General features: G+C 37.6%; 1 protein-coding gene across 6 annotated transcripts in view; it reads right to left on the bottom strand.

Annotated features, from left to right (window-relative positions):
- The window catches only part of abcg2.S (ATP binding cassette subfamily G member 2 (Junior blood group) S homeolog), a 72,734-nt gene that overhangs the window by 6,027 nt on the left and 43,171 nt on the right, over positions 1 to 23,536 (bottom strand). For all 6 annotated transcript variants that reach the window (XM_018243432.2, XM_018243431.2, XM_018243434.2 and 3 more), the window contains 10 exons: positions 22,658 to 22,866; positions 10,534 to 10,593; positions 10,334 to 10,448; positions 9,092 to 9,244; positions 8,584 to 8,741; positions 8,194 to 8,345; positions 5,987 to 6,091; positions 5,243 to 5,496; positions 2,991 to 3,073; positions 1,658 to 1,747 (listed from right to left, as the gene is read on the bottom strand). In XM_018243432.2, the coding sequence (XP_018098921.1) occupies positions 1,658 to 1,747; positions 2,991 to 3,073; positions 5,243 to 5,496; positions 5,987 to 6,091; positions 8,194 to 8,345; positions 8,584 to 8,741; positions 9,092 to 9,244; positions 10,334 to 10,448; positions 10,534 to 10,593; positions 22,658 to 22,866 (1,379 nt within the window). The remainder of the gene's footprint in view (positions 1 to 1,657; positions 1,748 to 2,990; positions 3,074 to 5,242; positions 5,497 to 5,986; positions 6,092 to 8,193; positions 8,346 to 8,583; positions 8,742 to 9,091; positions 9,245 to 10,333; positions 10,449 to 10,533; positions 10,594 to 22,657; positions 22,867 to 23,536) is intronic.

The following is a 23,536-nucleotide window of genomic DNA, read 5'->3' as shown; positions in this document are numbered from 1 at the left end:
AAAATGTATTTATAAATATCTATTTTACCTATAACCATATCTTTATTTATACAGATTTTGGTCACTGTGCTCCTGACAAGTTTTGAATGTGAAGAGCATGGTAAGGCCTTTGTGAATAACATTTCTAAATTGTGGTGATCTGCATATTTCACACCCTGGTCATTAAAGTATTTATTGTTCTGAGGATCTGGAAATGGGCTCCAGTTTTCAACTTCCACCAACAGAAAATATATTAACTAATTTCCCATCCAGATTTTGATTGATATGTGTGTGTGTGTTTAGAGTCGGACATACTTTAAATATAGTCTGTTGACACACAGGATCCAATGCAAAACTTGTAACACTAAGGAGAGCACTAGGGTTACCCGAGCACTTAAAAATTCAGGGACATAAATAAATGTATGTTGAAGGGCTGCAGTGACTGTATTTTAATAAAATAACTATTAGCCCTTCTAGCTGGATGAAAATTAAGTACTCTTTAGCCATTCAGCATGTGGATTTCATTTGTCGCTGCTATAGACTGTATTGGTTTGCAACCTAAGAAAATGTCATAATTTGTCAAGGTTGCCAGTGTTTGGAACAATCATCAATAACGAAGATATGTGACATACATGAGATAAAGTGATTGTTTTTAAGCATTTCCCAGTATTGCATATAAAAATAATTAACATTAAACAATTTAAGGCTTGTAATCCTGCACCCAGGGTATCATATAAAACACATACTGACACCATAGGGGCAAATTCACTAAGATTCGTAGTTGCGCCAGGTGCAACTTCGCCGCACTTCGCCGCACTTCGCCGCACTTCGCCACACTTCACCAGGAGTAGTTTCACCAGCGCTCCGCAAATTCACTAAAATCCGAAGTTGCGCACAGGGGTAGCGTAAGGTTGCGAAGTTGCGCTAGCGTTGATTCGCTAAGTGAAGCGAAGTTACGCTAGCGATGGTTAATTTGCATACGGCGCCAAATTCAAATTTCAATGGAGGAATACGTAGAATCACTACAAATGCCTGGGAAACCTTCAAAACATCAAATAAAATTTTTATTTTGCCCTACACATGTGCCCACTGTATAGGTAAGTTGCCATGAGTCAGGAAATGTAGGGGGGAAGGAGGGGAGCCCCAAAAATTTTTTCGATCTTTTTCAGCCTATCACCCATAATGTAGAAAACACGCCAGCGTTTTTTGGGACTTTTTTTGAAGCAATCCCTATCTACTCTATTGCGCTTCGCCTGGTCTGAGGTGAAGGCGAAGGAAGTCTAGCGTAAAAGGTAGCGTTCATTACACTGCGCGTGAATTTGCGTAGTTACGTCCGTAGCGATAATTCGCCAGGCGTAAGGGTGCGAAGTAACACTAGCGAATCTACGCCAGCGTTCGTTAGTGAATTTGCGCAGTAATGAAAATGCCAAACGCTAGCGAAGTAACGCTAGCGTTTGGCGCTTAGTGAATTTGCCCCATAGAATGACTCGCAGTGCTTCCCATTGCTGTTGATTGTAAATGACTCTTGGCAAGTAGTATGTTTTCAGTGGTTGCTAAAAACACCACACCTGCCGGTACCAGTCCCATTTTTCCTTCTAGATACTTCATTTTACAACACTAATATACGTGACTTCACTTCATGCAAAGTTTGTCTTAATGAAAACTAAAATCTACTCACATAAATATCTTCTTCTCCACAATGAAGAGCTCAATAGCTGAAACACTGCTGAAACACTGATTAGTTGTTACGAAAAATAAGGATCCAACTCTGTGAAAAAGAACAGTAAATAGTTAGAACAATCTTTGTACAGGTATGGGACCTTTTATCCAGAATGCTCGGGACCTGGGGTTTTCCGGATAACGCAATTTGGATGTTCTTACCTTAAGTCTACTAGAAAATCATGTAAATATTAAAAAAAACCAACAGCCTGGTTTCACTTCCAATAAAGATTAATTATATCTTAGTTTGGATCAAGTACAGGGTAATGTTTTATTATTACATAGGAAAAAGAAATCAATTTTAAAAATTTGGATTTTTTGATTATAATGGAGTCTATGGGAGACAGCCTTTTTGTAATTCGGAGCTTTCTGTAAAATGGGTTTCTGGATAACGGATCCTATACCTGTACATTTAAATGATATCTGGTATTGGAAAAACTGGTAGCTTAGCTATACATTTACATTTTACACGGTGTCAAATTTACAATGCCTCATATTAATGGTACAGTTCTTATGGGAAAATACTTTTCTCTTAATGTGGGTTGTTCATCTTTAAATTTACTTTTATTATGCTGTTGAAGGTGATATTTGGAGACAATTTGCAGTTGGTTTTCATTTTTTTTATTATTTGTGGTTTTTGAGTTATTTAGCTTTTTATTCAGCAGGTCTCCAGTTTGAAATTTAAAAAATTTGGTTGCTAGGATCCAAATTACCCTAGCAACCATGCACTGATTTGAATAAGAGACTGACATATGAATAGGCGAAGACGCAAACAGAAATATGAGTAATAAAAAGTAGCAATAACAATACTTTTGTAGCCTTATAGAGTATTTGTTTTTTAGATAGGGTCAGTGACCCCCATTTGAAAGCTGGAAAGACCAAAGAAAATAACTATAATATATAAATAATGAAGACCAAAAAAAAAAAGTTACTAGGAATTGGAAATTCTATTACATACTAAAACATACCTTAAATGGGAACAACCCCTTCATAATAGGAATACAGTTACACACAAAATTTCAGCCATGTTAATACATAACTAAATTCAGTTAAAAGACAGGTTACAACATAGTGGAAAAACAGGTGCATGAGGCAAAAGCTCACTTCTGGAAACTATAACGTAATTCAGTTTTTTAACTGGACATTTGGTTCTGCTAGTGCAGAGGATGCAATTGCTCCCTCTGCACTAGTGATGTGGCCCCATTTTGCCCCTGTGGCTGAGCATTGGGAAGGCCCTTTTAGCACAATAATCCCCTCTAGACAAAAAAAAGTCCCTAGTCAGGTACACTTACCTGTTCTGAATTCCGCTACCATCTTCTTTGATTCCAAAGAAAATTGCTCCCACAATTAGTGCTAGCACGAGAGTAACCATTACCTGAAAATATGAATTTTAAATAACTGAAATTGTTTACAAAAGGACAACAGGAACTAACATACAAGACTTAGAATCCCTAAAGAAATATAGCAAAACCACTATGTGTCCATAATGCATGCCATTTATCGTTGCCTCCTCATGAATATGCAAACATTTTAAACAGCAGTTTAAATATTTTTAATGTTTTCTTGAATTGCAAAAAAGTTTAACCTGCCTGAATTAGATCCACATTTAAAATTATTTGCCTGGTGGATCATGGCATCATTTATCATTGCCTCCTCATGAATATGCAAACATTTTAAACAGCAGTTTACATATTTAAAAAATATTTTTAATGTTTTCTTGAATTGCAAAAAACATTAAGGTAACAAAGTTTAACCTGCCTGAATTAGATCCACATTTAAAATTATTTGCCTGGTGGATCATGGCATCATTCACATGAGATAAATTTAATATTGGAAAACTATGTTTCAAATTATTGAACACTCAAATTCTTAAACACTTTAGCAGAATTCTTCTAAATAAAGTATATTGTGCAAATGTGATCAAGTAGAAATGCTACAAAGGCAAACCATTAACAAGTAGATTAAGAGATGATCTCCTTTTAGGACTACACTATTAGACATAAGGATGGTAAAATATTTTAAAATTATTGGTATAAAGCAAATCTCCTAAATGTAACATGGAATTATGCATCAGTGACTAATTCCCTAACACCCAGAATAAGTGGAACCATATTAACTAAATCCTTGCAGCGCTTATACAGCCATTGAGCTAACTTGGGTGGTAAACGAAGATCATATCAATATGACTTGAAGTAAGATAAGCAGAATTGGTTTTAGGCTAAGGCCACACTAGGCGATAGCGCGGCGATTTGACTCGCGGCGACTTTTCGCCGCGACTTTTAAGCCGCAATCGCTGTGGAAACTTTTGCGCTGGCGTCTATGGGGAATCGAGAAAAATCGCCAGCGTAAAAACACACGCGGCGATCTTTTCTCTACTGTCGCTCGAAATTGCCTCGCTAGGCGATTTCGAGCGACAATAGAAAAAAGATCGCCGCGTGTGTTTTTACGCTCGCGATTCCCCATAGACGCCAGCGCAAAAGTTTCCACAGCGATTGCGGCTTAAAAGTCGCGGCGAAAAGTCGCCGCGAGTCAAATCGCCGCGCTATCGCCTAGTGTGGCCTTAGCCTAATGGTCGGTACCATACTCATACTCATAACATGAGTTTGGAAATTTAGAAATTATGAGCTTTTGGAAACATGAAAGGTGGAGAGGTGCACTCATTAACACTGAAGTTAGAACAATTAGCAGTGGAACCCTACAGTACACAGCTGCAGGACCTAATCCTAATCATAAGGTCAAGCATGTTTATAATATCAACAGCTATTGGTTTAGCTCGGTTATCAAAGGTCAAAGACTTGCACTGAAATGTTAATATCCATGAATTTGACACAGCTGAATAGGTTACTAAAGGCCCCCATACACGGGGTGAAGCTTATTGGCCCATGTGTGGGGCCATCCGACGGGCTTCCCCAATCAATATCTGCCAGAAAGTTGGGCAGATTTCGATCGGGCAGGTTAAAAATTCTATGCGTGTATGTGGTCCCACGATCAGACCTCCCGTATCGGATCCATTATGATCCGATCGTTGGGCCCTAGGGCCCAACGATCGGATCAGCAAGATATCACCCACTTCAATGTGGGCATATCGGGGAGAGATCCACTCTTTTGGCGACATTGCAAAACAAGTGGATCTCTACATCTATGGCCACCTTCCCTAGCAAGAGAAGTGATCAAACTAAAGGCAGGATAATTAGTAGAAGTTTGTATTAGACATTATCAGACATATTTGTAGAAGGGTCATTCTTGTGAAACAGATTTTATTTATAACTGATATATTTTGTTCAGCTGAATTCTCTTTACACTCCTTCTTCTTACAACTACTATCTTACTGGTCAGAAAACCATTATGGTTTTTGGATAAATCCATCAACATAGTATAGAATCATCTTCCATGTCAAGAAATAGAAGAAGCACAAACAATATATTAAATGTGGAAACAAGAGCCTACACCTGGATCACTCATCAGCTCTAGTTACCCACAAATACCCACATTTTACAAAAAAAGATACACAACATAAAACAGGAGAAAGTCCATTAGAGCTCACCTGAGCGACAGAGGCTTGAGGATTACGCAAGAGGTTTTTGAAGGATCTTTTGCACACCCATTTGAGCTGATGTAAAAAGGAAGTGTTGTATGTAATTTGCCTTGTGAAAAAATTATTCTTCATTTTCTTCCCCAGGGACATTTTCTCCAGCTCTGCTTTGGTTTCCAGATAGTAGGAAGTGGTGCAGAACTGTGCTGACAGATTCTCCACTACAGTCTTGCAGCCATTATCATTCACCTCCTTTTGTTCATTTTCTAAAGCAATGCAGTAAGTTAGTCAAAATTAGTCACATGTCTGCAAACAATTCTACTTACACTTTGAAAGTTTAATATTGAGATATTTTTATATATAACTTTTATGCAAAATCCTTTTTATAAAGCATTAGGACACTACCATTACTTACATCGTATTGTTTGATACGGAGGGCACAAAAAAATTATTTTCCCCAAGTCTGGATATAGACAAGCTAATTTTGGGCAAAATTAAATGAGCTTAAAGGACACATAATTCGACAGAGCTGTATGAGGTATGAAATAAAATTAATGATCTTCTGCCCTTGGTGAAACTAAAAGGAAATTTCAACATTCTATATTAGGTGCTGAATTTAGGTGTTCCTTAGAAGACACAAGCTTTGTCAGGTCATGTCCCTGTATGGCAAATGCTTCAGCGAAGTGATCTCCATCTTTACCACAGAAGAGAAAAAAGGCCAAGTCCCCTGCATTGGAATAAAATAATTATCCATACCTAGCTCAACCTCCTCCAATTTGTTTACAGCCACAGCTGTTGAGTCTCCATTGATAATATCCAGGAAGTAATCAGCAGGGTTGTTATGGGCTTCACACTCATATCCTACAAAAAATATCAGCAATGAATAGTAATACTACTGCAGTTCCAGTTTTTGATGTCACAAATCAGAAAAAATAAACTTAAATGTAACAAACTGCTAAAGTTTAGGTGTTTAAGACTATGAAGATTTTCATTCATCCAAGTCATGGTATATCTATACTAGATTTAGGTGTTTAAATAAAACCCAACCCTTTTAAGAGTGACCCTTGCAGAAATAGAAAGATTTGGATGCAAAATGCAAAAAAGAAACACAGGGATGCCACACAGATCACAACAACCTGTCTTTGGCAGTATTTACATTAATAATAAGCACCAGATGTATCCCACCGCATCATAGGAAATTACCATAAATATTGTGTGAGCCACCTAGGTCATACCACATGCTTCTCCTTCTATTCAGGAATCTGCCTGTCACTCATTAATTTAGTATGGGAGAAGCATAGGGAGAGTAAGCCAATGGAGCCTTGCTTTTACCCTGCCTTGATGTGCTATGTATGGAAGTGATAGCTCAGCACACAGATTAGCATTATGTGCTGAACTTTAAAGGGGAGCTATTGTGAAAATAACATTTAATATAAGCTTCAGCATACAGAAATAATAAACTTTGTAGATGACACCAATTAAATATTCTGCATTGTTTCTGAAATAATCAAGTTTCTCTTCACTATCCCTCTCTCAGCATCTGTTTCTCTTCGTTCTGTCTTCATGCAGGAGTTGGGTGTCAGATAGTCATTGACAGCCAGATCCAATAAATATTATAGGGGAGGGGAGGGCTTCCTTTCCTAGCAGATGTATTAGAGCTCATTCAAATAACTGATTCCAGTACAAACAAAATCTAACAAAATAGCTGCCTTTCTCACAAATTCTGCATGTAGATAGACATGATGTCTTGTGATTTTAATGGAGTGAACTCTCATACATCTTCTAGGCAAAAGGAGCCCTGCTATAAGATATATTGGATGTAACTGTCAATGATTATTTGACACCCAACTGCTGCATGAAGAGAGACAAACAGATGCTGAGAGAGGAATAGTGATGATGAACTTGTTTAATTCAGAAATGATACAGAATTTCTAATTGATTGTATTTAGAAAGTTTCTTATTTCAGTATGCTGAAGCTAATATTAAATTTTCATTTTTGATAGTTCTTTAAATAGATATCAAAGCATACATTTTTTTATTCATTAAAAAGACAAAGAACAAGGCATAATTAAACATAATAATTAAACACTGTGCAAGCTCTGAAAAAGAGGTGGCCTTGAGGTATGAAATATTGGACTTTTGGGCCAGTGTTCAGATCATAATTGCAGCTCTGCCAGCAGTCAAATTGAGGGCCACATCAATGGAGCTTGATCTGATGATGGGAAAATTAAACCAGCACGACATTGGGCCAATTTTCAGGAGGAACCATACACAGGCAGATAAGCTGTGAAATCAGTATGAAGGACCCAAATAGGCAGCTTAAATCTGCCTGTGTATGGCCAACTTAAAGTACATATGCCCCATGTCTAAAAAATGTTCTGCATTCTAAGTTGATATGATAAAGGGACAGTCCAACAGTTGCTTGCATTCTGCCAATTTTAGTTTTATTTTATTAATTTTATTTTAAATTAAAAGGGGAAATTTCATTGGAGTTTTATTTCTGTTCCTATATTTGTGCAATAAGGCATTAGAGCCCATCGTCAGTTATTCATGTTTACATATAGAATAGCAAATTATTATTATATTAAAATAATAGACTGAACTCATTTCCAAGACATGCTATGGCTCATATTCAATGCAAATTTGTCTGTACTCAGATTGGAAGTTCTATACACAGGAACTGCATTCCTAGTGTGTCTCTTACCATATAGCTGTATATTTAAACTTAATTTTTTGTTTGTAATTTTCTATATCGTAATTTTCAACAGCGTTGTAGGTATATAAAGTTTTTCATACATACCTGCCAAATAAACAAAATGTGCTGCTCATATATTACCTTAAAGAACAGTTAATATTACAAAATGTTTTGCAGCATATCTCGATCTTCCTAACAAGAAAGCAACTGTCATTTAAAGCATCTGATGCCCCTAATCCAAAAATTATTGTTAGTTATACAAGCTTACCCAGCCCTGTAAAGTAATCCAGGGCATCTGCAGAAGGTCCATGAAATAACAGACTTCCTCCTGCCAGCAAAGTTAGGCTGTCAAAGAGCCTGAATATGGAATACCGAGGCTGGTGTATAGAGAAGATGATTGTCTTGCCTTGTCTTGACATCCTATTGAAAAAAAAGAGACTGTAAGTAATGCTTGACTTCACCGAGTTTCTGTTGTCTCTGAGCACAGCATACCCAGACATTGTTTACAGTACGGTATATATAATTGGGGGGTCTTACGTATATGTTCGACTTGAGTAAATGCATTAACTATGAAATGTAATGTGTATACACATAAAACTGAAAGAGACCATACAACAGCATACTACAGTTCCTTATTGTATTAATATAGAATGGTCACCTTTTCAGCAGCAGTAGAACTGCATTAGCAGTGCTAGCATCTAGTCCAGTTGTTGGTTCATCCAAGAATAAAATGCCAGGATCAGTAATTAACTCCATTCCAATGTTTGTTCTTTTTCTCTCTCCTCCTGAAACCCCGCGGATAAACGGAGTGCCAACCTAAAAGAGTAACATGTATGAATTCCTCAATTCTATTTCTACTCCTTCCTGTGCATCTGGTAGTAGGTAATTACTGAAGGACTTGCACACATTTCTTTAAAAGCAAGTGGAGTGCTGACTTCAATTTTGCCACAAATAAGGAAATGTGCAAAACAGCTACAAAACAGGCATAGGCAAAACTGTTCTGTGTGCCACAGGCCTAACTACATAGGAAAATGGGCATCAGAATAAGACAATAAACTTTGTCAGAAGACCATTCATCTTTAACACAATTTAATGCAGAAAGGGAATTTCTTAACAGTCCAAACCACTAACCCTAGAATAACAATCAAAACTATATTCCAAATTACCTTAGAATCTGCTACTTTGGTTAATCCAAGCTCCTTGATGACTTGATTAATACGTTCATCCTTTTCTTTTTGCTTTACGGACCTTGGTAACCTTAGTGCTGCAGAGAACTGTAAGTTCTCTCTTATCGACAATGTTCCCATAACAACATCATCCTATAATGGAGCAGAACATTTCATCAGCTAAATGATGTGCATGGGAATGTATGAAGTGACATTTTAGGCATATCTGCAATAATGTAATCAGATAAAGAATTATTAAATTACAAAGAATTATTAATTATAATTAATTTATAGACAAAATTGCTTTTTTAAGTTAACTGTCTAGAATAACTAATGTATTGTTAGCTAATCTTTTCTAGTTACCAGCAAAGTACACAGTACAAATAAATCATTATGTGAACTTTGTTTCCCCATGAATGATTGATTATGTGTATTGTGCTTTTCAGAGGCCAATATTGCACCCTTCCTCCTACTGACTTAAATGCACGTAATGATATTTAGGAGCTTTACCACTTGCTGACTCAAAGTTTTGAATAACTGGGTACAAGGCCCACACAGTTGTGCCCCTCTTGAGACCTCTCTATCCAGGGGGTGCATACACTGGCAGGTGACACTATGGATACTAACTCTTCTCTTTTCTTTGCAAAGTAAATCTGACTCACAAATTCTGAAAAAAAACGCCAGTGTAACCCTTAGGCTGGCTCACTCCTAGGGGCAAATTCCCTAAGCGGCGCAAATTCACTAGTGACCAATTCGCCCACTTTGCAACACTTCGCCAGGCGTAAATTCACCAGGACAACGCTAATTCCCTAAAATGTGAAGTTGCGTCCAGGGCACCGACCGATGGCGAAATTGCGCTAGCGTTACTTCACCAACCAAAGCGAGGTTGAGCTAGCATTGGCTAATTTGCATACGGCGGGAAGTGAAAGTTGAATGGACGTAATTGTTGCAGCAAATACATTACATTACACAAGGCTAGGGAACCTTAATACAATAAAATAAAGTTGTTGTAATGCCCTACACATGAGCCCAGTGTATAGTTTATGTGTCATATGTTAGGAAATGTAGGGGGGGAAGCAACGCTGGTGTCTATCTCCTTTGCTAGCGAAGTGACGCCTGCACCCGTCAGGGAATCAGCGTAGTCACAAAATGACGTCACGCTGGTGAATTTTCGCTAACGTTAGTCACTTCGCTCTTTAGGGAATCTGCCCTTAGAGTATCTACAATCCCCTAATTTCTCACCTGCACAACATAACCAGAGAGGCACTTAAAGTTGGGTGGCTGGGGTTCTCCATCTACTAACACCTGTCCAGTGAGACCATTGGGATCCTTCCTGGCAGCAAGCACATCCAGCAATCTGGCCACATAAACAAAATTGTGATTATTTCCTGGTCATACAACAAAGATAAAAGGTCTTAAAATGTTCATCTTTCATTACTTACGATGATTTGCCACTGCCAGTTGGCCCTAATATCGCATTAAGTCCAGGCCTCATAATCCCACTGTAAAACAATTTAAAAAATACAGCTCAGTCTTTGGGATAAAAACAAATAACACGTTCATTCATTAAATGAATGGAATCTTTTGCAATTAATAGGAAAAGCAATTATGAAAGCACAGTATAACATGAATATATTACATCTGCTGTAACTATATTTTTATTATTATAAAGATACAGTAGAGCAATCAGAGCTTTTGTGGCATGATATTGCAGAACATTACATATTTAAATTTTAACAGAGAATGCTTACAGACTAAGTGACAGATAAACCTCAGATTTACATTACCACATTTTAAAATTCACACCATGTTTTTTTATTGGAATTTTTATTGATTTTATAAAGAAAGTAACAGTCCATTTCAGCACACGTGGTACTGTAATTGCATATTTTTTTTTAAATCATTTTTATGGTTTTTGGTTTTAACAGTCATGCCAAATAAAGAAATAAAAATAAAATAAAATACAATTACAATTCAACTATTTGTGGGTCTAATTAATAAACATTTTTCTCTCTGACAGCCTAACAGACCATACAAGTCGTAGTGTGACTACTTTAATCAAATATAAGTTACAGTTACAGTTCTTATTTTCAGGAGAGTCCAACCAAGGTTGCCATATAAATTCAAATTTGCCCGGATTTTCCCTTTGTATGTATACCAATTGGGCTATCGTAAGGTGTTTCCACATCAGATTCATCCACACTGCAATATTGGGAGATTCCCCTGCAAGCCATTTCAGAGCAATACATTTTTGGGCAAGAAACATTGCTTCTCTAATTAAGATTAGCATATAATGAGACTTGGTAAGGTCTGATACAACCCTCAGTAAACACGTTTTAGGAGAAACAGTATAGTAATTTTGGTGAGAGCCCCACAAATATGTACCCAGAATGATGCTATATTAGTGCAGGTCCACATCAAATGAAAAAAATCTGCACCAGGTAATTGACATTTTGGACAGCAGTCATCCGGTCTTAATTTAGCTTTGTACAGATGAGTAGGAATAATGTACCGGTATGCCTGATGCAAAATGAGCATTTGTGAGAACCTACTCCTAACATTAAATGATACTAAACTAGCCTCTAACGCCTCCGAACCATTCCTTATCCTCCAAGTCAAGAATGTTACTCTCCCATTTACCCCTAGTAGTACTGACCGTGTGCTTTTTGTTGTTCCTGTATTTGGCCAAAGGATTTAAATAGTCAACTACTATTTGGATACCCTGCGGGTGCCAGTATTCCTGTAGTTCTACATTTGTCAGATGGGGAAGACTATTATTCTCCCACAGAGTGGTATTTGGTGAAATCCCCTGGAATTATATAAGTGCGTGTGATACCTGCCATATTTTGAAAAGCGTTTTAATTATTGGAAGCAGGAGGGCAACATTTTCTGCTGCTTCTAGAAAGATCAGTAGGGGTACCGCTTCACTACCCCAGAAAGTGCATAATATCTTGTAGGAAGCATCTGTTTGATCCCCCCTGAACTATGGCAAGAAATGTTGCAATTGTGAAGCAAAATAATACGACCTCCACTCAGGAAGGGCCAGACCACCCTGTATAACTGGGAGCTGCATTACTGCATACGCCAGCTATATACGCTTTCCAGCCTAAATAAATGTTTTGGTCTCAGAGTCTAAGCGGGTAAACACCTTCTTGGGTATATAAATTGGGGAGTTTATGAATATATACAATAGTTGTGGGAGGAAAATCATTGTACAGATAGCTACTCTGCCCAGTGTCGACAGGGGAAGAGATCTCCATGCCTTCATTTGATTGCTGATTCTGGAAGCACGGGTTCCAGGTTGTCTCTGCTTTTTCACAAGTACTGGAAGCTTTCTACCCATTGTAGGGGTTGGTTGGGCGTTTGGTAACGAGGAGCTGAGGCACCCAATGGGAAAATTTGAGACTTACCCCAATTAATTAACAGACCAGAGAATTTGCCATAGGTATTTATAATATGCAGCAGCTGCGCCAGTGAATCCGCTAGGTCAGCTAAAAATAGCAGCATATCATCGGCGTAGAGAGCAATCTTCTCCTCTATGCCATTATATTTGCAGCCTACAATTCTCTCCTCTGCCCTGATTATAATAGCCAACACAAACCCGGGGACATTGGACATCCTTGCCTCGTGCCACGCTCGAGCAGGAATGGTTCTTTGGGCTGGTATAGAGCAATTGCACCCAGGATATAAACTGCTTCCCAAAGCCAAACCTGGTTAGTGTTTCCCACAAAAAATTCCACTCATTTGAATCGAACGCTTTTGCAGCGTCTAATGAGAGAATAACTCTCTTTCCTGCATTAGTGTGCGGCATTTGTAAATTTGTGTAAAGCCTTGTAATATTTATAGTGGTTGCCTTACCAGAGATTAACCCGGTCTGGTCCCCATGTACTAATTTAAGAATGACCTTATTCAGTCTGAAGGCCATAATTTTCACCAATATTTTGATATCACAGTTTAACAGAGATATTGCACGATAAGATTCACATTGTGCGAGATGCTTTCCTTTTTTAGGTATTAGTGCTAAGAGGGCCTCTGTCATGGATTGTGGTAGACTTTTGGAAGCCAAAGCAGGGTCGTAACAGCCTTTCAGTCTAGTGACCAAAGTTTCTTAATATTTTTTATATACCTCTATGGGGATCCCATCAGTGCCCCAGAAGGAAATGTACCTATCGCATCCTCAATTTCCTGCTCAGTTATTTCACTGTCTAAAAGGTTTTAAACTTCAGCTGACAATGTGGGGAAGCACACACCATCTAGGTATGTTTGGAGTTCTGTTTCAGAGTGCACCACCTTAGACGCATAAGCATCCGTGAAGTATTTTTGGAATGTGTCATTGATTTCTTGCATATCTGTTACCAGTATTCCATCCCGATTACGTATGCTCAAAATTGCTGTAGATGTTGTGGTCTCCCTACACATTAATGCTAAGAGGTGTCCTGTTTTGTCCCCAAACTGCGCTATTTTATGTTTGGAGTGTAATATACATTTAGATGCTTGCTGCCTCATATACTCCTGCTAATCCTGGGATTTAAGGAGCCAATTATCTTTGTTCTCATTAGTGGGGTGTTGTATGTATTACCCTCAGCACCTTCCGGTACTCCCACCAACCGTATATTATTTAGTCTCAGGCGGTTTTCAAGATCATCCGTCTTGGCCTCCAACAATTGTATGTGTTTTGCTGCGCCTGTTATGGTTTTCTGCAGCGGGCCACACGTGTCCTCTAACTCTCCAATCCTACATTCCGCTTCAGTAGTGCGGTCGCGCAATTTAGAGAGGTCTTGTTTAACAATTGCAAAGTCCGATTTTCAGTCCATCCATCTTATCTTATCTCTTATCCATCTTATTGGAAGCAAAACCAGCCTATTGGTTTTTTTTAATGTTTACATGATTTTTTAGTAGACTTAAAGGGGTGGTTCACCTTTAAGGTAACTTTTAGTATGTAATATAATGGCTAATTCTAAGCAACTTTTATATTGGTTTTCATTACTTATTTTTTATAGTTTTATAGTTATTTGCCTTTTTCTTCTGACTCTTTGCAGCTTTCAAATGGGCGTTGCTGACCCCATCTAAACAGCAAATGCTCTGTAAGGCTACACATGTATTGTTATTGCTACTCTTTATTGCTCATCTTTTTATTCAGGCCTCTCCTATTCATATTCCAGTCTCTTATTCAAATCAATGCATGGTTGCTAGGATAATTTGGACCCTAGTTACCAGACTGCTTAAAATGCAAATTGAACAGCTGCTGGATAAAAAGCCAAATATCTCAAAAACCTTCAACAATAAAAATGAAAACCAATTGTCTCAGAATATCACTCTCTACATCACTGTTATACATAACAGTTATCTCAAAGGTGAATAACCCCTTTAAGGTATAAAAATTCAAATTACAAAAGGAGCCGCTACCCCATAAAGAAGTTGGCATACAGCATGTGGGGGCAAAGGAAGCCCCCCATAGCGACCACATGTCTTTGGAGGTAGAATTTCCCATTGTAGTAAAAAAAATGAATTGACTGTACAATAAACTCGTTTGGGTTATCAGATTAAATGTATTTTATTTATGAATACATATCTTTGGGAGTGAAGGGGTTAATGTTTTTATTGGGGGGAGGTTACGGGGATCTTTTAAGTGAGTGATTGTTAGAGTTCACCATACTAGTTTCTGAAGAAATGGCGAAAAAAGTTTTTTTCGCGGTGACATTTTTACAAGCTGAATTATTAGCCAAATTCGTGGATGGGAGTTAGGTCAAGTTTGTTTTATTTAAAAAATGGGAAAAAGTTGAGTTTTAGTAAATAACCCCCTATGTCTCTGTGATAGGAACGTTTTTAATGAAGATAATAATAAAAATTATGTTTTATTGAAGAAGCGCTGTTCTCCTGTGCTCTGTGAATTTTCAAGTGCGTTGAGCAATGCCTTAAAGGGACATTTTAATTTTAGGGGTGACACACCATCCTTTTCCTGTTGGTACTCTACTAGTGTTCTGCATCTGGTGTTTCACAGATACCTGTATTGTGTTCTCAGTAAATTGCTATAAAGATAAAGACATCGCTATTGTATTACTGCATATGTTACTTGTAGATAATATATTTTAGTGCATATATATTTTTATGGTTTGTTGTTGGCTATAGTAATAACTACTGCAGTCCCTAGGAAGTTAAATGTCTGCCAGTTCATGGTTTGTAGCCCTTGGAGGCCCTTGGAGGCTACAAATCTTCAAAGAGGAGGCTTGGGATTTACTGTTAATACCCCAAGTGCCAAGAAAGGGTTACATATGCATTACTTGCAGTTCCCACCCTATTGTACCACATTAAGAAAATAGCTAACTTTAATTTTAAGTTCATGACACCAAGTTATGATCAAACACACCTCTCACCTAGTGAGTATCACAGTTAATCATTATACACTTGGTATGTGGATGTCAACACATGTGTTTTAAGACTTTGTATTCACTGACCTATTGCACAAAGGCAGGACCAGACAGATTGAGTCAGATAAAAGCCCATGGACAACCATTTCAGTCATAGAATTCAGTGTCAGGCTTTAGGAGGCCAAACACATGGAATAACTATAGAGGAAGCAGAATCTGTGACTGTGGTGGAGTCCAAATATAAGAAATTTATGGGGGGGGGGCATGCCCATACAATTATGCCACTGTGCTGACTTGTTTGTTATACAGCCAGATAACCTCGATTGCTACTATGTTATATATGTGCATATACAGTATGTAGTTGACTGCAAAAGTTGGCCATGATACATTTTCATTATGTCGATTTTGTTGTGTAAAGTTCTAAACAACTACTGCAAGAATCAGGGTGTTAAAAACAACATATTTACAAGTATCACTGCACAGTTGCATTTTATATCACAAACAAAGAAAATAGTAATTGTGACATATGCAAAATTTTGGATACCCTATAAAGACGGTGTTTAGTAACACCCCTTTGGCACAGATCTCAACTTGAAGACCGTTTGTAATCAGCTAAGAGTTTCTAAATTCTTATTGTAGGGATTTTTGTCCACTCTTCCTTGCAGATCACTTCTAATTCTGAGTAGTGATGGGCGAATCTGACCTGAATCGCAAAACAACGAAAATTCACCAAAATGCATTAAAATCGATGTTCATATTTTTTTGTCGTGCAACAATTTTATTTCCCACATTGAAGTCAATGGGCATCATTTTTGAGTCGAAACTCGGCAAGCAATTTAGCTCATCACTAATTCTGAGATATTATTGCACCTTTTAAGACCTACCCACAGATTTTGTGTCAGGGGACTGTGAGGGCCATTCCAAAACCTTCAGCTTCTTGTTCAATAAATTGCTTATGGAGGCTTTTAAGTAATGTTTATAATCAAATGATCTTATAGGAGCCATCCAGAATTTGGTGGAATCCATTCTTCCCTTTACACATATAATGTTTCCTGTGCCCTTGGCCTCTACACATCCCCAAAGCATCATGGAGAAAACCCCATATTTTAAGTAAGTCTAAACCCCAAAAAATTAATAGGACTAGAAATGCCATGTTTTATATACTATACTGTAGATCTTAAACAAGCAAGCTGGCCATTCAGTTTCCTACTTCCTAATTAATTCAATATGTAAGTTGTCAAGAGGTGCTCATACTTTTGCTCTGACCTGTATTGTGTGGTATATTGTCTTTTAAATTGTTTATAGTAAACATGGCTACTGCTTTCCCCAAGTAGTTACATGCCCACCAGTCCTTAGTTTGTAGCCCTGGGTGGAGGTATTTAAATTATTCACACACTTTTTTTCCAGGTCCACTCTGGGGTGCTAACAGAATAGATCTCAGAGTGGACCTGGAAAAAAAGTACCAAGAAAGGGTTACTTAGGAATAACTTGCAGTTCCCATCCCATTATTCATCAGTAAGAAAATAACTATATGTAATTTTGAGTTCATGACACTAAGCTATAATTAGACACCTCTCACCTAGTTGCGTATTATAGTCAATCATTAACCACTTGGTCTATAGATCTTAACATATATGTTCTGAGAATCATCTCACCAAGTTTTTGTACTCTCTGCCTGTAAACTTTCACCCACAGGAAGGCGTAAGCAGGTTCAAGAGTTTAAGCCCTGGGCATTCCTTTCAGAGTGAAGGTCATCCCTGACCAAATTCTGGTGTTACAATCTCCAGTCAACTCAAACTTAAAGCAGCACTGAGAAGGACATGCACATGTGATCTGTTATCCAGCCAATCAACCTGTCATCACACTGGTCAGATATGGTCTCATTTCATCACTGATATGGATGACAAAATTTCCACATTTGCTGATCCTATGCTGACATACAGTGAGGCACAAGTGCATTTAATTTTCACTCACAACAGACAAACAGCAATTTAGTTCATATTTGGAGTCATCTTGGGAGTCAGCATCATGTCTTTACTTTGAATTAAATATTTTCAAATATTTAGAATAGTTGTAGGTGGAAATGTCAATGCATTTTAAGTATTTTTCACCCAAAAGGATGGGGCTGTTTTCTAGATCATGTGTTAAGACACCTTGCTGTTATCTGTGCTCAATATCTACTGCACACGTAACTCCCACCATACAACAAAGATGGGCCTGCTGACTAGGCAAAGTGCTGAGTTGCAGTTTAACAAAACCAGGAGGAATACATGGTCAAACTCCCCACTATACAGCTTTCTGCAAAAGCAACAAAATACATTAAACAGTAATATTAACACAATACAGGTATATGACCTGTTATCCAGAATGCTCAGGACCTGGGGTTATCCAGATAACGGATATTTCCGTAAATTGGATATTCATGCCTTAAATCTACTAGAAAATCATATAAACATTAAATAAACCCAATAGGCTGGTTTTGCTTCCAATAAGGATTAATTATATCTTAGCTGGATCAAGTACATGGTACTGTTTTATTATTACAGAAAAAAGATAATAATTTTTAAAAATCTGGATACATACCTCCCAACATTTTGGAAATAAAAAGAGGGACAAAAAGATTGGCTGTGTCCATTTTTGTGACCACACCCCCTAATTGCCATGTTCATTTGGCAGGTTATGAAAGTTTAAACACATTTCTGTGGTTTTTATGTGTTATTACAGTTTTGCCAATGAAGGTGAATTGCCTTTAAGCTGCAAGTCACAGTTTCCTTGCTTATCTTAAATTGTTACAATTGTTTCTTTGCTTATCTTAAATTGTTATAAAAGTATCTAAGTGCATCTGCCACATATTCTGGGCTCTCTGCCAAAAGCCAATTATATTTTAGAAACTTTGTCAAAGAGAAAGTCTGGACATTTCAGTAACAATCCTGGACTGCGGATTGAGCTGTCAAAATTGTGACTGTCCCGCAAAAAAACGGGATAGTTGTAAGGTATGGGACTATTTGGATAAAATGGAGTCTATGGGAGATGGCCTGACTTTAATTCGGAGCTTTTCTGGATAACTGTTTTTTGGATAATGGATCCCATACCTGTACTCCCCCACTTATAATAGAATTCCTTTATTCTGCCTTGGCCACATGTTGTGTGTTTGCATGACAGGTACCTTGTGGGTTTCCAGATACAGTAACTGATCCCATACATGTACTGCCAAGTATGAATTAAAAACGTGGTCTTAAAAAATGACTTTGACCTTTGTCGTGGCTTTATGGCTGCTCACTAAACCCCACTGCAAGTATGAGTTTCCTCAGTGTCACCCCTTCAAGCTAATTTGTGGGTAGTATTCAGGGTATGTACACAAAAAGAAGTTACAGAAAATCTGTAGACACCAATGCAAATTAGAGATCATTTACTACAAACCCAAAATTGTAGTTCACAATTTTATATTTTTTTAATAGGAATGAATGTAGTAGTAAAACATCATCAGTTTCCATAATAACTAGAACTTAAGCAGTACATTTATTTGAAATATAATATTGCTGGACATTTATCAGAACAATAGGCTTTTAAATTCAATAATTACCGGTAAAGTATAGGAAAGAACATCTAAATGCATAGAGAAAAAACAGTAAAAAATAACCTTTACTACATACAGCAATGGACTAAAAAACACACCACACATGACTTTTTTTTCTACACATATGCTGAAACCAAGAATAATATCAACATGGGGAAGTCAAAAGTCAGCGAAAAATATTAAAAACATGACACAGTAAGTCTCATCATGACACAGCTTTTAAATACCAGTAAGCACTGGATTACAAAGTTGCAGGGTGGACCAATTACAATATGCATTCACTTGGAAAAATAAAAGTAATGCAAACTTCCAGCTAACAGTCTGGTTTCTAAGGTGTCCTTTTCCCATCCAGCAGTTACAGGTTTGAGTACTAGTCTTGTTTATATGTTTAACTGCAGGTATTTGTATTTGGTACAAAATCTGTTCACCTCCCCAAATAAATTATAATAGACAATACCTTGTACAATCTAAATACACTTAAAGAGATGCTGACACCAGAAATTAAACTTTTTTTTACATCTACCATAAAATTGACTTTGATGCTACTTATAATTTTGCCATAAAGTATTTGCCCAATGCTTTTTCATTACCTATCTGACTCCCTGTGTTCGCCTATGAGGGGGCTGCCATATTTGTGCAGCAGGAGTCCATTAGCATTAAAAACTTAAACTGACAGGTTTAGGAACTTTAAGTAACAATTACTAACAAAAACAAACATACTATTAATTCTACTAAAATTGGTTTAGGTTTACGCTAGAAACATGTAGGGTGTTTTTGCATCTCGGAAATGAAAATTGTGCTGTGCAGAGAATTAAAAAGTTTCTGTTTCACAAAATAAGCAAAACCAAAATATGTCATTAATATTATTTGGAAAATGTTTTTATTTTGAGAAGTCTTGAGTGGCTAGTTAAACGGTGGCCTGCTGGGTCATGATCAGAGGCTGGCCGGGTTGGTTATCAAGGTGATAGCTTCTGTTTGATCCTTAATTGTTATGCTCAAATGATAATTTGAATACAATAGAGCTGCAGCCTACCCTCCAACCAAAATATTTCTTTGTGATGTATGCAATTATATCATATATATATATATATATATATATATATATATATATATATATATATATATATATATATATATATATATTGCTGCCAGTGTTTCACTTTGGATGCAGGATGGAGTGATCGTCGGCTGGGGTGCTGCAGGGGCAGACCTCAGGCTATGGAGACACACTGCATAGATGCTATGCCCTGTGTGGGCTCAGGGATAACTAGACCCTGATATTCATGGAAATGGATGCCAAAAACTGGACTGCGTGTGCTCGTGCTGGGAGCTCTAGTTCAGCTGCGGATCAAGCAAGAGCCTTTAAAGATGCCATCACGTGGATGCCTGTTTCAGCTCTGTGTGAGCCTGCCAGCTCTGTGTGAGTCTGCCTAGGAAGGGTAGAGGAAAAGGATCCAATGTGTCCAGGCCTGGATTTGTGGCAAGGCCACAAATGCCCGGGCCTAGGGCGTCAGAATAATAGGGGTGGCATGCCGCCCAGCCGCTTACCGGAGAGCACAGCTCCCCATCGCTCGGTGCAGGCACGCATATGCGCTCGTACCGGAGGGGGTGGGCGGGATGCGAGGACCGAGCGGTCTCGGGGCACCCGTCCTCTTAATCCGGCTCTGAATGTGTCTTCTATTGTGATCCCTTTTTTTTGTGTCCCTGCCACATGGGAGCAAGTAACTTGTCCATCAGGAAAGGTATTTGGGCAGTAGCACTACCTGAGACCAAGTGTGCTCTTTTGGGAAAAGGGACTGAGACTCTTTGTCTGCAAAGGAGTAGTGTGGGACTTGCCTGGAAGGGAATTACCAGGATAGGACTTGCACAGGTTCCCCAGGGTAGTGGGGATGAATGCACATTTGTACTGTGAATATTTACTTACCCCTTAATATGCACTTTCTTTATTATAAAGTTGATATTGTTATAAAGCAAAATGTGTGTTGAATGTTTTTACTAATAGGGCCACCCACAGGTGTATTCCCGTATCCCATTATGTGGAGGCACTGCCAGGAGAGGAACTTCCCAGTACCCTTTCACCTTGCAAAAGGGGACTCAGGACCCGAGTTGTTAAGGCAGTACAACCTTGGCAACAGGGGGGTCGCCAAGAGGGTGTTACATACATATATATATATATATATATATATATATATATATATATATATATATATATATATATATATATATATTAATTATATATAATTATATATTTATAGTTGTGTTATTGTGTTAGTTATATTAGTACATCCTACCTCGCCCATGCTTGGCAAAGCAGTTGTTATAGACGTGCATGGGTTACCAAAGTTTCCCACTATTGAACACTGGAAGCAAGTTGACCACAGTTACACAGCCTCGTCACTGTGGGAACATTTTAATGGCAGTGCTAGATATAGTGGTCTGAGCTAGTTGCTGGCCACAGTAAACAATAGCCAGCACTCGGCTCCAGAAACAGTGCAACTATCAATCTTCTACCGCCTGCTACTCACAGTACCAGGTTGCTGGCAGGTCTGGGTGTGTGTCAAAGGGAAATATATATACTGTAGCAAAAAAGAATGCAACATTAGACACCACAGCATTCCTGGAGACCTGTAAGCAAAACTTGGCATGTAACAGTTCTGAACAAAGACCAGATCCTATTATTTGCACTCAAAGGATGGGTTGCCTGAGTTGTCTTTTAGGGCTCATCTACAAACTGAGTGACCCTCCTGGTTGGACACAATGGAATACAAGTTCTCTACATCCCATTGTAAGACAGATACAGGGTGAATTTTATGTAGGTTTATGAAATATCTACTCTTCCAGATAGAATCCTTACTTTAGACCACTGGTTATATATAGTAGTCCAAAGCATTTGCTATAATAATACATCTACTGACAAACTTAAAGGGTGTCCAGGTTTGTTAGTGACAGATTTAAGTATTAGTATTTGGAATACAATTTAATTTCATAAATTTTATCAGCTCTTGCTTCACATTCCATCTTGCATATACTGTATAAGTGCTTGCGCATGTTTTATTTGTATATCTTTTGTATATTATATAAATAGCAGTACACACATGTGCATACTAATACATTTACTCCATCACATGCTCTGGTCTGGCTTCTTTTGTTTTTTCTTACAGTCTCAACATGAGCAATGAATGAAAGGGAGGAGTGCATCCTTCCAGTTCAGCATGGGGTTGGTTAACCGGAAAGACCAGCTGCTCCTTTGTTGCTGGGGGCATACATTTTAAAAACTACCATCATAAAGATAGAGAGATCTTTAACCATGTAATTGTACGGAAATAACAGTATTTATCAATAAATTTACTCCAAAAATCTGGTGTGGGAAAAGACTTAATAAAATTGTGAAAAAATCCAAATCGTAAGTTTTTTTCAGATTATTGCCCGAAGACCACAAATTAATCAGATTATTGTACGTAACCTAGCACAGATCATGATATCTTCCAATTGTAAACGGTACATCTGCCATTTACTTCTACATGACCTCGGCAGGTCTGAGATGTAGTACTTTTTTATTCGGACTTTTAACAGCATTGAGGTTTAATAAATCACAAAAAAAAAAGAAAAAGAGCAACTCACTTGACATCATTCAGTATTACTCTCTCCGTAACTTTTCTGCGGCATATTAATCCACTTTTCACCTTCACTTTGTAGTTGATGTTATAAAAACTTAGGACAGCTCCCGTAAGCTTCTTTTTCAGACCTTTTTTCTTAACTTCACCATTCACTTGAGGATCCACCATCTGGACGATGGTCTGGGGCTGCTTGTCTGTCATACTGACAGTATCCTGGAGAAAAAGAGGAAAAGATCTTAAAATAAATATTTCAGTTGAAGTCCCAACCATGGTGCAGAAATTTATGTCTATTTTATGCCATTTTAAACAAAGTTGCTTTATAGATAAGAAAAGTAAAGTCAATCAAGCTTTGCTTTCTAGATGAACCGTAATTAGTTTGATTATATTTAAATTAAACATCATTGAGAACGAAAAAGAATGTTTGTAATCATGTCTATAAAATTGCTCTCAAAATCAGAAACTCTTTAAAAAAATTCAACATACTCCAAAAGATTTGTGGAGTACAAGTGTAGGAGCTGTTATCCATACTGCCCAGGACCTGGCCTCTTGATAAGGAATCTTTCCATAATTTGTATCTCTATACTTTATGTCTATTAAAATATAATTTAAATATAAATCAAGACAATAACATTGCTTTGCCTTTAATAATTATATTATATTTTGGATCCAGTACAAGGTATGGTTTGATTATTACAGAGATTTTTTTTTTAAAAAAAAATTACAATTATGTGATTAAAATGGAGTCTATTTAGTTGGCCTTCCTATAAATTGTAGCTTTCTGGATAATGGGATTCCGAATAACGGGTCTTATACTTGTACTGTTTCACCAATTGATGAATGTTTTTACTGGGCAGATACAAATATATAGACTACCTGATTTCCC

Source organism: Xenopus laevis, chromosome 1S, assembly GCF_017654675.1.
Source record: "Xenopus laevis strain J_2021 chromosome 1S, Xenopus_laevis_v10.1, whole genome shotgun sequence".
NCBI classification, from domain to species: Eukaryota; Metazoa; Chordata; class Amphibia; order Anura; family Pipidae; genus Xenopus; species Xenopus laevis.
Note: the sequence above shows the minus strand (reverse complement) of the source record. Positions and strands in the feature narration are given on the sequence as shown.